General features: G+C 40.6%; 1 protein-coding gene across 4 annotated transcripts; it reads right to left on the reverse strand.

Annotated features, from left to right (window-relative positions):
* Positions 1–91: 91 nt before the first annotated feature.
* On the reverse strand, positions 92–17,460 carry xpo1a (exportin 1 (CRM1 homolog, yeast) a). 4 transcript variants are annotated; one of them, XM_023289925.3, is made up of 26 exons: positions 17,104–17,460; positions 16,848–16,898; positions 16,061–16,193; positions 15,735–15,836; positions 14,727–14,799; positions 14,568–14,629; positions 14,412–14,456; positions 14,145–14,326; positions 13,009–13,057; positions 12,786–12,905; positions 11,924–12,052; positions 10,148–10,306; positions 8,655–8,837; positions 8,277–8,415; positions 7,199–7,380; positions 6,791–6,947; positions 6,405–6,568; positions 6,045–6,179; positions 5,717–5,900; positions 5,291–5,397; positions 4,771–4,965; positions 4,496–4,664; positions 3,501–3,635; positions 3,113–3,272; positions 1,879–1,975; positions 92–998 (listed from the first exon to the last, which is right to left on the reverse strand). In XM_023289925.3, the coding sequence occupies exons 3-26, from the start codon at positions 16,184–16,186 to the stop codon at positions 852–854; spliced, it is 3,201 nt and encodes a 1,066-aa protein (XP_023145693.1). In that variant the 5' UTR covers positions 16,187–16,193; positions 16,848–16,898; positions 17,104–17,460; the 3' UTR covers positions 92–851. The 4 variants fall into 4 exon arrangements, with proteins under 4 accessions (XP_023145693.1, XP_023145692.1, XP_023145695.1 ...); XM_023289924.3 differs by having other exon boundaries at positions 16,848–17,017; XM_023289927.3 differs by lacking the exon at positions 16,848–16,898.
* Positions 17,461–17,716: the final 256 nt, after the last annotated feature.

Here is a 17,716-nt window from a genome sequence, read left to right on the forward strand (position 1 = left end):
ATGTTTACAGTAAGCCTTCAAGTTACGGAAGTTGAATTGTGACATTCATCGACACGTTTGCTTTTCTTTGAGGAAGGAGTCGATCAGAATATTTTGTAAAAATAGCCAACTTTATATTCTCAGAGTACTAAGACAGCTTTACAAACAAGATGATATGCACACAGGCTTCTTTCTCATCCAAAAGCAGAGCCACAGGAGCTCCGACTCGCTCACAAAGACAGAGCAAAGGAAAAACAATAAACACACTGACAAACCAAAACAAGACAACAAAGGAAGCAAGGGAGTACAAATCTACCCCTCAAGCGTCACATTCGTCTTGCACAGTGCACATAGCACGTCTGAGACCAGAGCAACCTGTGAAATAACCATTGCAAGTGTTTCAACATCATATATTACATATTAACAAAGAGGGGGCGATGGCTTGATTGGGATGAAGAGGGACTGAAAATGATTAATTCTGTCAAACTGCTGTAGGTGTAAAAGAACCGTATATCCAAACATAAAGCTTTAATAGCAAAGAATCAATAAAAGATGGCATGTTACACAAAAAAAAATCCTTGTATAAAACACGTTTGATGGGGGGGGGGAAGAAAAAAAAGAATCCGCACCAGAGTTGAGGGAGTTTAGGGGAGCGATTCTCATTTACATATTGACATTGATTTGGTCGACGTACAACCGAGTGCTGGGGTCTTTCCTCTGGCCCCTCATTCTCTTTCCAAACACACACACACACACACTCGCACACTAACACACTTGAAAAGAAAACTATTTATCAACAGGAAGCATCCGTGCTTCCTCTTGAGTTTTCGTCCTTCAGAGTTGTTCTGTACATGCTGGTCGCTGCCGTGGCTTCAGTCGCACATCTCCTCCGGCAGCTCGTGGGGGTTGAGGATGCCGGGCACAGACATCTGGAGCTTGTGTTTCTCCTCCTGGGCTTGGCGCAGAGCTGCCTCTCTCTCCTCCAGGAAGAGGTCTGTTGTGTCCTCGCCAGCAAACTCCTGCAGGACCACACAAGCAGAGGTTCAGAACTGCTCATACTGGGCTCCAGGCTTTAGATTCAAGCTGGCTAAGCTGCCATTTTTCTACAGAGCAAGACCTGCACCGCTCAAACCTTGTACAAAGACCCAAAGCTCAAATAGCCAGATTTCTGATGCAGGTTGTAGCTTTGAAATACTTAAAAACACATCAAGGTTTAAATCATGTCTTTGTTGACCAATGACGTGCCTGTAGTTTTCTATTTGGACATAACATTCATTCTTAACATTTTGCTAATGACTCAGATGGAATAATCTCATGCACCCAAATACTTTAATGTCACAAACTTTCCCACTACGCTTCACATGCTTTGTTACAATTTTCTCACACAATTTAAAGAGCACATGTAACACAGTTATTAAGTTGCAACATCTTTCACATATTGTCTACATTGTTCACTGAGCAAAAGAGAGATCATCCCTGAAATCAGCCACTGCACTGTTTGCAAATAATAGACACTTTGAGAACACGTAAGACATGACAGTGATGAATACAGATTTAAAACTAAAGCCTGGGATCAACCTTCTGTTTTTAACGAATCACCCAAAATAAAGAGATGTTTTATTCATTTGGCCACGGTGCCTTTCCTGTATCAGGAGACGTATAATTCAGCTTCTAAAAGTACATCTTCGAAAGTGGCATTTGATTGAATGAGGAGACTATGAATAATATCACCATTCAAAGTCCGAAGAGGCTCTCTTTAGCCGTCTCTATGTTTATTATAAAACACTGGATGGATACAGCTGCTCCATTATTTTCAGTGGACTGTTTCTCCCCCCAACATAAAGGTTTCCTGTTCAGTTTCTAGGCTGCATATTTTTGCCATTTCCACCACTCACTCACCTTGATCTGCACAAGGAAGTCCCTCAAGTGCTCCTTAAAGGCAGGGATGTCCTGATTCAGGCTGAAGAGGCCCGTTACAAACACCTTCACCTGGGCACTGCAGAAAACACATTCAATCAGCCTCAAGTTAGATGGGCAAGATAAAAAAAATCTGTTACAGACCTTTGTTTGCGGATTTCCACTTAAATAAATCCAGCCAGTGACAACACTTTCTTTTCAAACCAAACACAGTTAATATTGTGGCATTTTAAGACTGAACAAATGATAAAATTAGACAAATAGGATGTGTAAATCAGATTCTAGTGCAAACAATGATACGACTGGAAACCCTAACGTGTCAGCTGAATTTATGCACAAACTAAATAATCCTGTGGAAAGCGGCAACCCAACGGGAGCCCATGAAGCCCATATATAAGGCGATGAGCCCTCTCTTCATCTGCACTTGTGAGTTGAAACCAAGGTCACGCTGAGCTAAGCAGAAATAATGCCAAGCTAGTAGAAATAAAAAAAGAGGTGATGGTCTAACTTTTGATACAGTTACATCATATACATCCTGATTGGGTCTTAAGATGATGGGTTGTGGTCGAGTGTTTAGGAGAAGATATATACAATGCAACACTTTGTGTAGTCAGTTAAAATCTGGAGCTTTTGGTCATGTTTGTTTTTACAGCCTCTGTATTGAATAAACATTATTCACATCAGACTCTGAAGACTACTTGAAGACTCGTTCTTGACAACTTTTGAGGATTCCAACTTCTGCTCCAGAATTGATTTTTGACTATATGTTTGACTACGCTGCCTGATCATCACTGGTCCTGAACAGGCAGACTGAGTCACAACATTAACATCACTCATTTTAAAATTTTAAAACCACAACACAGCCTCTAAACTTGCAAGCACAGTATGAAGCCCTGTGTTTTCTTTATGTGGAACAAAACACAACATTCTCTCAGTCTTCTCTTCAACTTTGACATTATTTCTTGGATTAACCCAACTGTAATAAATGAGAATATTCACTAGAATCTGAAGTGGAAAAAGTTCCAAAGTGTAGACTCACTTTGGATGTGTACTGACCTGTTGCAGCTGCAAAGAGTTAAAAATATCAGTTATTTATTCATTTCCTTCATCTTTGTGTGTCTATAGAAAACCTTTTCCATGAATAAGCACTAAATGCCAGGAAACCTTAATCAAACACACAGCTCATGTAATCCTACTGTGGTTAAAGCCTACTTACTCTTGCAGATGGGGGAAGGCTGTCTTCAGCAGGTTGGCAATGTACTCCTGGACGTGTGCCTGATTGTTGGCGGGGCTCGCAGCGCTCAGAGCAACACTGACCTTCCCTTCCTCCACCAGGTTAAACATGTAGGCCAAGATGGTGGCATGCATGGTCAGACCTGGAGACAGAGCATATTGAGAAGGTCTTGTGAACCCGGGGCCCTGACAGCTGCTTAAACCACAAATAAACTCCATATTACACATCAACAATTCTAGTTAGTGTGGGTAGAGTGCGTGCACAATTCATATGGGATCAAAGAAAGAAGATATTATTTTAATTCATAAAAAAAGCAAAGTATAATGATATGACGTCACACAAGCAGATGTCACCAGGTCAGGCTCTTTACCTGCGGTGTGAGATGTATCGGTGACCACAGAGAAGATGTGCTGCAGAACATCACAGAAATACGTCTGATAAAAGCTCTGTGCTGCTGCTTCCTCTGCAGACACGTTCTGCAGGAGAGTGTACAGGATCTGTAGACCTGCAGAGGACGAGGACACACTCATTAGAGGTCTAACAGAATTCAACAATCTGCACTGCTCACCAACATGTAAGTCATTCTAAGGTCACTTTCACACACTGCTGAAGCAGCAGGTGAACGTAGGATGAAGCATGCTGAATAACACTTGTGTAGGCATCCTTCAAAGACACAGTTGTTGCACTTCTGTGACAAATTGTGTTAATTTTTACTTTCTTGTTTATTGCATTATTACAAAACCGTATCTGGTATCTTATCCACAGACTGTATATAATATATAGACATCACTGACTAATTCTCTTGAGTATCATTTTAAAGCCTTGAGTTTGGTCTTTTGGTTGTCACCATCCTGGCAGGGGTAGATCTACTGAAAACAAACTAGTACGGCAGCAACCCGTCAATCTCTCCACCCTGAAACAGCCTGATTTGTTTCTACTGAGAAGTTTGGTCATTTTTTTTTCTGCTCATACAATCAGAAATCTTGTTACAAACTGAATTGTCACCCACCTGCTGACTGGAACAAAGCAGACAGGTTTAAGGAACTTGTGCAGTGGTTTTGCATTTCAGACCCGAGGCTATTTTCGTATTGTACATACAAGGTAGTCTATGGTTTTATCATAGTTTTATTCATTTGAACATCTGGTTTTGCATTTAATTTTTATAGACTTAAGCACGTATCTTGAGATTTTTAGTCACATAATTCCTCCACTCTTAAAAGAGAGATGTTTCAAGGATCAAAACATTGCCTGTCCAAGAAATAAGTCAATAATTTAGCTGTAAAGATCAGTGGGTTATTGCTAGCATACAAAGGTGCAACTTCATTAATGCTCAAACCGACATGATGAGTTGAGACTAGATCAGACCTGTGTCAGCCACATTCCTCATCGTGTGCTTGAAGGCCCAGATGATGGAGTCTAGGATCAGTTTGAACTGAGCTGGGGCAATGGACAGGAAGGCTGGGAAGCACTGGGAGGTGGCGGCTTGAAGGAGGTAGAAGAAGTGGGTTCTGTGTTCTGGGAATTCCTCAAAGTCCTGACAGTACAGAAGAAAAACAAGAAACGGTTACAGTCTGTAACTTTACGACCGTAATCTCAACTTTTTGGATTCCAACAGGGACGGTCAAATGACTCAAACAGACCTTGTTGATCATGTTCAAAGTGCACTCGAACACTGCGTCAAATATCTTGGGGATTTCGCCAGTAATGTGGACTCCCAGCTTGTTAACAATGGTTGCCATGGTGCTTAGGACCTCGGGCTCCCTGGCAGCTGGCACGTTCCTCTGGTAGTCAATGAGCACTGCCTCCAGCAGAGGGGGCACAAAGTTCTCTGCCACCTGGACCACAGAACAAAACACAAACAAGATGTATGTTCTGGGTTGGGCTATATATAGCACCTGTCCCTTTTTCAATAGCTGTTCTGATCAAGGAGTAAATACGGAGCTTAAAGAAACCTCTAATTAGATGGTGTCAAATAAGAGCTCCGTTTTATCAGTTGCTACATTTACAAATCATCTGAATTCAGCCTCACCACTGAATGAATATAGAGGATGCTTAGTGTGCAACACTGCTAAAATACAGGTCATCTTGACACTGATTTAAAAATGCAACTCTTTTCCATTACAGAACAAACTAGAGAACACAAAGCACAGCTACACTCACCATCTGCGGGTCATTGGAGCGACTGACCCAGCCTGAGATCAGCTTCAGTGTTTCTCTCTTTACCGTCCTCATACTCCTGATCAGAGGCTGCTTCGTCACCATCTCACCTGTACACATAACAAGCAACAAGTCTAAATGGCTGAAGCCTATAAATAAACAGACATATACACGATCAAAGCTCATGCAAAGGATATGACTTCAAATGCATTAAGTCTACAATGATAAAGTGACACTACTGTTAGTGAGGATGTGAAAGATTTGATAGTTCATTCAGGTTGAGACATACAGTGACGCTGTGTGCCAGATTTAACCTGCACACAATTTCTTTACTCAACTTAAAGTTTAATATAAAAAACTTTCCAGAAGCTTTTTACAATTACAGGTCAGACACATTAATATAAGCACAGAGAGCGCATGAGAGCTGACCATTGGTCTGGACGGCAGAGGAGATGTTTTCACTTAGACATTTGTAGACGTTGAGCATGTCCAAGTAGATACGCCCCAGCTGAACGACAAAGGGATGACCGACAGCTTTACAGGCTCTGACGTTTGTCTTGAGGATGCTGCCCAGCTGGCGCACAGTCTCTGCATCCTTCAGGATGTCCACATTCTGCAGCACAATGTCCAGGAGACAGATTTAACACACACCAACAAAAGTAACAATCAACAGTGGACTGCTTTAAATGACAATGTATCAGGTCACTGACAAAATCAGTGCATTACACTGTACCCCTGGTCCTTCTCATGTCCTCACCTTGGTGGCCTGTTGGATGATGCTGTCCCACACCTGATTAGGTAGCAGCATATACTTCTCGATCAAAAGCTCTTGAACTGCCTGATCTGTCTGAGCCCCGATCATGTAGCCCACTGCCTCATAAAATGTATGGACCTGCAGACAGAGACAAAGAGCAGGGATTAAATCTGACCTGGACCATTGAAAACAATGTATGTTTCCTAAGAGGTTAACCAACAAAAAGACTAACAGTTTTACTGTAAAATACAATAAGTTGCACCTGAAAGTCTGGCAGACACTGATGCGATCAAACACTTAAGTTGTGCCATGCTGACCTTTGGTAGGGTCATGTGAATAATTCAGAGACAGAACAGGACTCACCTGCTGAGGCTGCAGGTCACAGATGATGGTGTTGATGTTGTTGAGGATCTCGTCGATGAACGGCATCACCTCTCCCACTTGAACCTGGACAAAATGACGCCGGCACTTTTGGGCAATCTTGATGAATGTGTCACACGCCATGTCCTGCACACCATCATGGGTCTCTGTGTGACGAAGAAGATAAGCAAACACTCGAACGGCCTTATTTACCGACAACACTCATGTATTTATCCATCAATTCTGAGTGTTCAGGTCTGTTTAATGATTGTGTTCAGCACCACACATCAGAACCCACACACTGCAGACAGATTTAGGAATAAAAACATTTTAATGAAAAGGCTCTGATCAGCTTTGTGTGGAAGACTTGGTCTTTGGCCATTTCTCACCATGCATAAACTCAAAGAGCTTGTTGACAACGGTCTTGAGGAACTTCCAGTGCGCTCGAAGGAAACGGGGATACTGGCCCACAATGTACATGATGTTTGACGCTATTATGGCCTTGTTGTCTTTACCTCTTTTCTGCTCACACAAGCCAAGTAGGTCCTGAAATCACAACACACACAACACTCAAAGTTAGCTAACGTTGTTTCCAGGTCAACTGCTGTGTGGAAGATGGTCTACAATAACAAAAAAATGTTTGTATTGCTTACAAGTGGACTGAGCAGCTGTTGGCTAAATAAATGCTTGTGTCACACAGCCATACGGCCAGACACCACTTGCAGTTGCACTGATTTCTGCTTGTGGAGGGATGCTGTTAAATGTTGATGTGAAACAATACTGTTTGAGTGTCCCACCTTGATGACGGTCACCAGGAATCTCTTTTCATCCTCCTCATGCATTGCTCCACTAATGGAACCGATGGCCCAGCACAGCATGTTCAGATTTCTCCACGACCACTCAGTGCCATTCACTTGGTTGTGGAGCTTCTCTGTCATGATGCGTTCAGTGTCGGCATAATCCAGATGTGTCAGATACACTACACACAAGGAGAGAAGGGTGAATTAAAGGTCTGATATTGTGCCTTTTCAGCAAATTAATCAAACGGTCACGTCTTCAGTGTATCTTCTGTTTTTTTTAGTTCAAAATACAGCAAAGTTGGTTAAATTCACCACAACTATTTAACCTCCATTTTTAGAAAACCAATGAGCTGCTGCTGTTGATGACCTCTTCTACGGGTTACTACCGTACTCTGCTGTCTGCAGCTGTGATTCACAGCTGGAGCTGGTTAGCTGGTGTACATGGCACTTAAGTCAAACTGTTACGATCTTATAAAGCTGGGAGTTAACTAGGTGTGGAAGGGGCTTGAAGAATGACAAAAGTAGATGTCTCCATATCTCAACAGCTTTAAATTCACACCTCCAAATCTATAAGAACCACCAAACACAATAACAACGGGCTTTCACCACTGGAACCTTTAATTAATACTTAACGCCAATTTAACCTGCAAACTGGCCACCAGTAAACTCTTTCTGTGACAAGATGTGGACATAAATCTATAAATACCAACACATTTTGAGGTCATTCTATATAAAGCGATAAAATGTTTATCTCTCCCTGTGGCTCTGGAGTTCACTTCTAACACAGGATGATGAAACGATGATGCACCAGCAGGTGTTGCTCACTGTGAAAATAACAACTACAACATCTGTCTGGAAATGACCACAGTATGCACATAAACATTCATGTTACTAGAGCAATGTGCCAAAATCGGTGTCAAAAAGGGTGGGCAGTCATCCACTAAATGAATTCTATGGAAAATTGAAAAGGGAGAATTTAAACGCCACAAAAATATAAAGAATGTTGCTTTCTGAATTAGGCTGAGGACCTGAAACAGAACTATTTAATTATCAACAGAGATCTTTGCAAACGTACCAAGAGTCTCCCTCATGTTCTTGTAGAGATTGATGGCATCTGTGTCCTTCATGAACTCCCTGACGACCTCACCCTGGTCATTCTCCACCACCAGCACTTCCTCTGGTTTGGCCATACGGCTGACCATCAGCAAACGCACCTGAAAGAAAATGAGTAGTTAGATGGATGTGAGAGTTTGCAGCACCTCCTGATTGAGTCAATTCAGCCAACAAGTATTTTAATGCCTGTTTATTAAGTACAGCATTAAAATGAAGACTGCTTTGAATGAGAATAATCATCTTTTGCATTTGGGTTGTAATTGTACAACTCTGCATTTACAGTACAAAAATATGTTGCTCATTCTGAAAACATAACTGGTGTGTGTGTGTTATTTCCTACCTGGGAGAGCACAGGCAGATAAAGGTGTCTGCGTGGGGGAACGTCAGACAGCAAAGGGGTGCTGGAGGTGGAGAAGGGACTCTCCCTGTAGAGCTCTGCTGCCAGGTGGTTCCAGTACTCCAGACAGATCTTAAAGATCTCCGTCTCCTCCACCTCTGACACCAATAGCATGTAGTGAAGTGCCTGCAGACAGGACAAAGTGCTGAGGTCAGCTAACATTACCTACAGCGACTACAAAATGTTACCGTGTTGGTATTCGTCCTCGGGATACACCGCGTTACATCAATGCAAGACATTTCTCTGGGGATAATTTGTCACTGTCCAAGCAATTCAAAAAAGAAAAATATGGGTCTGGAAATGACTGACTCTTATTTGTCAATCATAGTCATAATAACTTTATTTGTATAGCACCTTTCAGATGAACATTCACAAAGTGCTTTGACAGGTGGAACATTGTGATAAAAGAGAAATAAAAGAGAATTTTACAGGAACGCGAGTCTATAAAAGTGGGTTTTAAGAAGTGATTTAAAAGAATCTACTGATTGGGCGAGACTTATCGCCTCAGGCAGGTCGTTCCAAAGCCGAGGGGTCCTGATGGAGAAGGCCTGGTCGCCCTTAGATTTAAGCCTAGACTTTGGAATGACCAGGAGGGACCCACCCGAGGATCTAAGGCTGGGCAAGGGGACATATGGGGTTAGCATGACTAAAATATAGCCAGGGGCAAGGCCCTAGCATGCTTTAAAAGTAATCAGTAAAATCTTAAAATCAATTCTAAAACCAACAGGGAGCCAGTGGAGGGAAGCTAGAACAGGAGATGTGATGTCGTCTGTTAAAACCAGTAAGAAGCTGAGCTGCTGCGTTCTGGACCAGTTGGAGGCGGGAGAGGGATTTTTGTGGAATACCCAATAAAAGGGAGTTGCAGCAATTAAGACGGATCATGTAGATCAGTTATAAGGAATATTTTGATATGAAACTGCAGTGAAGAGAAAAATCATGGTCCAGGCTCATTTGCTGTAACTTAGCCAATTTTGCATCCAACATTAAATGCCAGTGGCTTTAAATGCTTTTATCAGTACATGGAAAATATGCTGTTATTCAATACAGCATCAATCTGGTTCTTACAATTTTGCCCATTTATAAATAGTCCAAACTTCGTGTAATTGCAAAAATGCTTGTGCAGCTTACAGTGTCAACTGTCATAATCTATAGTGTCCTACAGTTTGTCAGAGATTTGTCATTCATTTGTCATTTCTTATGTCTTTGCAAAGGTGTAATCATAAAACCACAGACAAGTTTAAAAAAAAAAAAAAAAAACAATCACTGGATAGGAGAATTTTTGTCCCCAAAATGACTAAAGTTACCATCTGCGAGCAGCAGATCTGGAGACATCAGTCCCTCAAGTTCACCTTCACATGACAAACAACACTCAGTTTGAACAGTAAAATGTGTAGTTTGTTTCTTCTTCACTGAAAGGACCCTGTGTTGTCTCCTACCTCCATGAGCGTCTCTCGCAGGTTGGGTCTTTTCTCAATGAGCTGCCCATGTTCTTTGAGGAAGGTGCAGAGAAACAGACTTAAGTTCTGAATGAAGTTCTGCTCGTCATCCTTCCCATTGGAGTAGGCCACTCTGATGTTAGTGTTCAAAGGCAGCATCTGACCAAACGACAAAACATTACTTCAATAACTCACCTTTATTTATTTATCCTCAAACTTTATTTGTTTTACTTATTTGTGTTTCGTTTCGGGTTATTTCTTTTACTGTAAATTACTTTAGTCTTAAACCACTGCGCCACGAGCCCACCCAAACAAAAAAAAAAAAACCCTTCATCAACTAGATTACAAACTAACAAAGCTACTTTGAAAAAAGTATCTGCCAAGGAAGGCTCATAAGATTACATCTTTTGTGTTAAGATTTTATTTTTCATCAAACTACTGTGTTAACAGCCAGGAATGAAAATTAAAGATCGAGAAAAAGATTTTTTTTTTTCTCAAAAACATTTAATATTTAGATATTAAAAAATACCTAAATTAAAAAGTGATGCTTCTATTCAGCAGTGTATAAATGTTGTGGTCTTTAACATTACTGCTGTCCAACCTGCTGTTTGCAAAGCAGCTAATGACTGAACTCTCAGCAAAAGCCCCTAAAAAAACTCCTCATACACATCGCTATTGTCATTATAAAAATCAGCGAGAGAAACACTTCAGGACCATGGTACCTGTTTTTAGCCTTTGTTTTAAAAAGTCTTTTTGTATTTTGTTTTGTAATATTGTGTAATTTGCTGTATATGTAACCTGTTTCTGTTGTTGATCTTGTTGTATGCCACTTCTTGTCGTTACCGAAAATGAGAAGTAGTTCTCAGCTAACTTACTTGGTAAAACAAAGGTTAAATAAATTAATTAATTGCTCTAATGGGTTTGAATTAAGAAATGCTTTGACCTTTTATTTAAAAAACAAACAAACAAAACTGTCTTATTCTTTTTTTCTTCCTTTTTTAATGATATTTTTAAACAAGTATGGAAGCAATCTGAGTTTTCATTGTTCTGCCGGGCCTAAACACAGCCTTTGCAGATTCTCAAAGAAGCCGTATTAGCTCAAATCATTAAATGTCTGCCTACTCTGTCTTTTAATTTTTCTCTATATTTTGCACTTTGCCTTGTTGTTTTTTATTTTCTCTATTCATCTTCTCATTTCTTCCTTTTTTCCCCCAGATGTAGACTGCAGGTATAAGCCTACCACTGGTCACTCATTCCAGTTAGCTTTCTTCTTCCCTTCCGCTATCTGTTTTTGCTTTTAAAATCCACTTCACTTCAGGAAACAACCACGACCTCCAGGCTAGTAAACTACTACGCTGAAAATTTCAGCTTTTGCCACAGATTTGGATTGTGAAGCACGGTGGCCTTTCTGGGGTTTTTTGTGGATTATCCACTTTAATGACAGCGCTCATCTCCCTGTGTTGCACCAAATGATCCGTACATGCATTTTGAGAAAGTGTTGCGTGCATTTACATTTTACATTTACAACAGCAGTAACTTCTTCAACTGCTTAGAATTCTAAATTATCCCAAACACCAAGACAGAATCTGTCACGATCTAAGAGCAAGTCACACTCGGTACTTTTCTTCACCTCAGACAGGTGAGCTGTCACAGAGTCAGAGTTTGTCATCTACATTTAAATCAGTGTAACAATATCGTGGCCACTCGTGAGTTTGTAATCATACTGAGTGCAATTAATTTAAGTAGCATTCAAACAGATTGTTTGTGAGTGTGTACCTGTTTGAGCTGGCACATGGTGAGGGTAAACAGGTTGACAAACTGCTCCTCATACTGGTTGACACTCACTCCAGCTATCTCGGTCAGACATTTCAGTGTCACGTTTCGAAACATGGGCACATTCAAGAACTGAAAAAAAAACAACAACAAAATACCCCCAAAACAAACAAATAAGTCAGGTCAGTGTTGAAACACCTGTTCAGCAGTTCTGTCAGTATTCTGTATACGATTGCTCCTAAACATTTTTCTTTCAAACATTGTGAAGAAGGAATGCACTGTTTACATGCTTTAACTTACTAGATCTGAGTTTTTTTTTTTATTCATTTAAGGTCCTGCAGATCATATCCTATTAAAAAGCATGTGACATGTGAGAACACTCCCTGGTTAAGTTGCTGAGGCAACCAGCTCTGAGTGATTTGTGAGCTTCCTACAGCACTGCTCCTTTGGTTGTTACACTACTTCAAAATTAACCATTGTTCCTCTCTCAGTACATATTTCACCAAAAAAACACATACGGCAATGTACAATCTGTGAAAAAATGTATTTGAACTAATCTACTTTTTAAAATGCTTGAAAATATATACATAAAACTGAACACCACAAGGTTTTTCCATTTCAAGTTTAAATTGGAAAACGCTGTCATGTCAGAGCTCTCAATGTTTTGTTGTTTCTTAACACCGTGAGGCAAAACATGCATGGAACTGGTTTTCTTCCACAGAAATATCAATCATATTTACCATTTTATCATCCATCATGTTACTTGCGACCCAAATCTTAGACACAAATGTCCATCAGGTTGCAACAGACATGAAAGTTCATCATTTAAAGTTTGTATTTAATGAATGAACATGAGTTGGTTTACCTTGTAGACCAATGTGCTGATGAGTTTTGTCTCAAAAATGTAACCTAAAGGAATCCAATTCAAGAAGCGAAGGAGTGTCTCCAGTGTTGCGTGGACCAGCGGGGCATTCTGAGAATTTTCCTACACAGAAGAGAAAGTTACAGGTGAAAATGGATTGTGGTCTTCTTTAAACAACAAAGGAAGACGCTGAGAACTGTTTGGCCTCATGTCAACCTTGCCTTACCATTACAAACTGGCACAACTGGAATATTTGGGAGAACTCGTTGCACATGCTGAAAGACAAAGAGTAAAGATCATTGGTGATCACAGAATCATGTCTTAAGCTGGACAGAAACTTCATAAATTAAGCTTTAACTCTGAACTGCAGGCCCCCGATCAGTTTTGGGTATGACAAGTTTTCCTCAAGATGAGATTTCATTTAGTCCAACTCTCTAGATGCAATGAGATTTCACACAGCAATCTACTGCCATCCACTATCTGTTTGTCACCGTTTTTAAAATGCCCTTCACTATGGAAATCAACAACCCTTGATGATGGATGTAAAGATCTACAAAGAACATGTCTACAACACTTGCCATCTAACAGGAATGTTTGCATGTTTTGTCAATCAGTGATGGGAAAAGCTTCATTTTCTAAGCATGTTCCACCAAACAAGACCACCCCAAACACTGCTTCAGGAGCCCCACTGCTGTTTTCAAGAATTAGCACCACCCAAGAAAATTGAGATTGGTTAAATAAAAACACAAACTAGAGCATTTTCCGCTCTAGCAGAATGGCACTACAAGCAGTCAGACCATTCTGCAGTGCTGACACAGCGTTTCCCCACCTTCCTTTTTGTCAGCAATTGCAGATATTGTATATCAATAAGTTGCTATGGCAATTAATTTTACGTTGCAGCTGTATATTTGCAAAGGTGTCATTAAAATATGCAGTGTAGATTCACAGAATGTACAACATTAATAATATCTGCACATCTAAACTGTGCCAGAAACTGATTAAGGTCAAAATCTTGACATAGTACTGTTACAGGGTTTAGAAAGTGTCCACTAAATGGCATAAAACTGAATTCTAAGTACATCAAGCATATATATGTAAACTAAGAAAGTAATACATTACATAGATCGTGTCAAACAAAAATGTGATACAAAGCCAAGTAAAAGAATTTTTTACGAAAATTAAATGTGCATTTTTTTCATAGTAATTTAACCACTATGAATAATTCTGTGCTCAGATTTGTGTGACGGCTTCACATTTTTCTGTACAAGTCCAACAGAAGAACAGCGCAGATGACCAACACCACACAACCCAAATGTAGCAACAACTCTGCACTTTACTGAAGTCACAATGCATTATTTTTACCTGTCTTTGAGGTGCTTGGCCTTCACTTGGGTCATCTGGCCACTGGAGAAGTCAAAGACCTCCTCACTGAGCAGTTTCAGGATGATCATGTTGTTCTGACAGAGACTCTCACTGGTCCGACTTGCACCCACAATATCACTGATGAAGGTCGGCCAGTGTTTGGGCCATTCCTGCTTCAGGATCTAAACCAGTGAAGAAAAGATGGTCTCTGTATCTTCTGCCTCATGTCAGCCACTGTCCTGATAACGTGTCAAACTATCACCTCACCTGTACGAGGATCATGTTAAGTTTTGAAATGTACACTCCCTCTTTCTGCAAACAAGAATAAAAACAGTAGAATCAACATTAAGGACATTAAGGAGGACAAACAGCATGAACATTACACTGGTGCATAAAGGTGCAGCATTTGACACGTTAGCTCACCTCCATGTTTGCAGGGTCAGAGGAAGTCTTGATAATCAACCCAACAACATACTTCTTGATTCCTGAAAACACAACCATGGTTTGTTATTACATTACACTTCCCAGACAAGCAATACATCCCATAATCCTACTCAATTATTGTCATGAGACAGATTGTACCTTCACACTGATTTCTTGGGAGAATCTTCCAACGTGTTTTGATGACTGACTCCAATATCTGCAGTGCATAATACTGAGAAAAACAGAAGTATTTTTGACCTTTGAAAATGATCACAAATAGTGCGTTTATCAACATGACAAAGGCAGACCACAATGTATTATTTGCACCGTTGTCTTGTTGACATCATGTATGTACAGTCATGTGCAACCCAAAATGTAGGTATAGACAGCAGCTGCCAAAAAAACCCCATAAGTGATATGTAAGTGGCTAAAAATGAGTAATATTTGTGAAATCAGGCATACAAGCATGCGCACCATCTGCACCTTTAGTTATTATACAACAAAAATGTTGATTAACATGAAGGGAAATGGCAGTGACTTATGTAAAAGATGTCCGTCAGTAGCTAAACAGCTGTAATCCAGTAAAAAGAGAACATCTTCACCCAAAAACACTTTCTCTCAAAAAATCCTCAGAAACAAATGAAGATAAGCTCTCTAATCTCGTTATACATTGTAAAATGACAATAAAGCATATTCTATTCTATTCCATTCTATTCTATGAGCATTTAACTAGTATGGCACCAAGTGTGAGTGGTCTGAATCATTTGAAATGATGTAGACAGACAGTGCAAGCACCAACAGCCATTATAGCAAAACTAATTAAAACATCACCATCACCATGGTGGACAAAAAAACTTCAACATTTTAACATTTTTTAATCACTGACCACTAAAGGTGTCATCACAACAAACACATCACACAATAGATGCCACAAAAATGAAAAAACTAATAATTCTGCAGATAACTGCTGGAGAAAATCTAATAAACAGTAGAGCCTGGGCATAGTGAATTCTCAAGCTTCACTTCCCTCAAAACCTGACCTGATGGAGCCAAACAGATAACCATCAGCTCACATTATTACACTGGCCCTGAGAGACTGACAAAGAGCAGCTGCTGTCGGTCCATAGCTTTCCTATATCACAATGTCAGTGCATGTTGTGTTCATACTTTAGTTTTCATGTTCTGGGAGAACTCCAGAATGGTGTCGACCCTTGTCCAGGCATCTGGATGGTCCTTCAGGTTGGTGAGCACTTCCTGGGCCACTCTTTGCTACAAGACAGCAACACAGCACACCATTTTAAGGCAATGAACCTTTAGGTTTTAGCTCAACTTCAAACATATTCCCACAAGTTTACTCGTCATATTTGACTAGAACTTCCCTAAATTGCTGCAGGGTAAATGCTAATGAACAAGTCCCTATGTTTTGTGATGGTACAACTACATTCAACGCATGACGGGCTCAGGGTCCCACACTGGCCAGGAGCAGTTCTCACTTGGGATCCAATGTCATGGTACATAGAGTTGACAACATTGTCCAACAGGTTGATGTCCAGTTTCTGACTGAAGTCCAGCAGCTGTCTGGCTGGGTGATCGGCCAACATCGTCATTTCTGCTGGCATAGAGATTCTGGCAAAAGAGGAGTAGAAATGATTTAAACTTTAAACCAAGCAATCCCTGGCAATAGTAACAAAGGTACTACTGAAATATACAAAAAGTGGAGTGGATTACAGTAGGATATCTAAAGTTTAAATTATGGAGTTTTCAATTTTCTTCCACATTCTACAAATATTTTCAATGGTGTAATCAAACATGCATACAAAGACATTGGGAAACGTGGGTCAAAACCGGCGGGAAAGTTGGAAGCATTTGGGAGCATGGTTACTCAGAAACAAGCCATTCTTGTTCGGCTATCATGTGTTAAAGCAGCCAGACTAAAGCTACAGGAAGTCCTCGTGGTACAATTATGACAGTCACTGACGCATATAATAAAGTGGTAAAATATGAAACAACGCCTCCACCTGGCCAACTGGGTGTGTAAAGCGGCATTCACCACAACCCGACTCATAGACCTGTTTTACGACCATTGAGCACAATTAAAATACGTTAGCAATAGTGAAAAACAGACTGTAAAGACACCAGACCATCGGGTATCGTGACGTCTGTCACGTTTGGTTTGAGTAACCGCTAGTTAACACCGAACACTAGTTACTTCAGAAACTAACGATGCTAACGTTAGCCACGCTGGGTAAATTAGGTTAATCATGAACGGACTTAACTTACCTGGTATGTGCTGTCCTCTCGTCGAAAACAAGTAATGGTTAACTGATGGAACTGGTAGTCGAAGACCGAAATATTAATGCGGTTAAACCAGGATTCAGCGCTATCTCATGCCACACGTTTAAGTTGCGCTGCTCCAAGCATTCGATAGCCAAAAGCTAATGTTAGCTTTCCTAGATGACACCAACAGTCAGCGCTAATTTAAAAATGCCTTCACGCTGGATACTTATCGATTCTTGTCGATGTATTAAGAGCTTACCCGCAGTTTACCACAGCCTACTGTCTCCTGTCTTCACTCTGAAATGTATCTCCTCTGTAGTTATCAGTGAGTACACCCGGCTAATAGCAACTTAGCGTGCTAATGGAAAAGTCAATGATGATTTAGGTCTGCTGGCTAATGTAACGTTAAGCTAAGCTAACAACACATTCACGGAGTCACACTTAGAGCGGTATTCCGAGTCATAATCACGAAGTGAAAGAGTCTCGTTTTATTTCTGGCTCAATTCGCACACACTCTTGGACAGCAGAGATGTTTTAATGCGTGCAAGTGTGCTCTTCCTCTAAGCTCATGCTTCCAACCACGGACCGGTTGAAACCGGTTGAGACCGGGATATTCATTCTCGGTGTTTCGGCCCGTAGCGCGCCGCGTAAAATTTGGACTATGTACCCGCCCATTCAACATGTGATTGGTTCTGATAGCAATGTCGTCACGACTTGTCATAGGCTGAGTGGCGTTGTCAGTCAACTCAGAGTCCCTCCCACTGTTGGCTGTAAACTGACCTCTGGAAAGGTGCGACATCAATGTGAACACGTTCAATAAAATGAGTTGTCGTTTTTGGATAAAAGGATTATTGTACATGGTTCAGTGTGAC

The sequence above is a fragment of the Amphiprion ocellaris genome, chromosome 4 (assembly GCF_022539595.1).
Source record: "Amphiprion ocellaris isolate individual 3 ecotype Okinawa chromosome 4, ASM2253959v1, whole genome shotgun sequence".
NCBI classification, from domain to species: Eukaryota; Metazoa; Chordata; class Actinopteri; family Pomacentridae; genus Amphiprion; species Amphiprion ocellaris.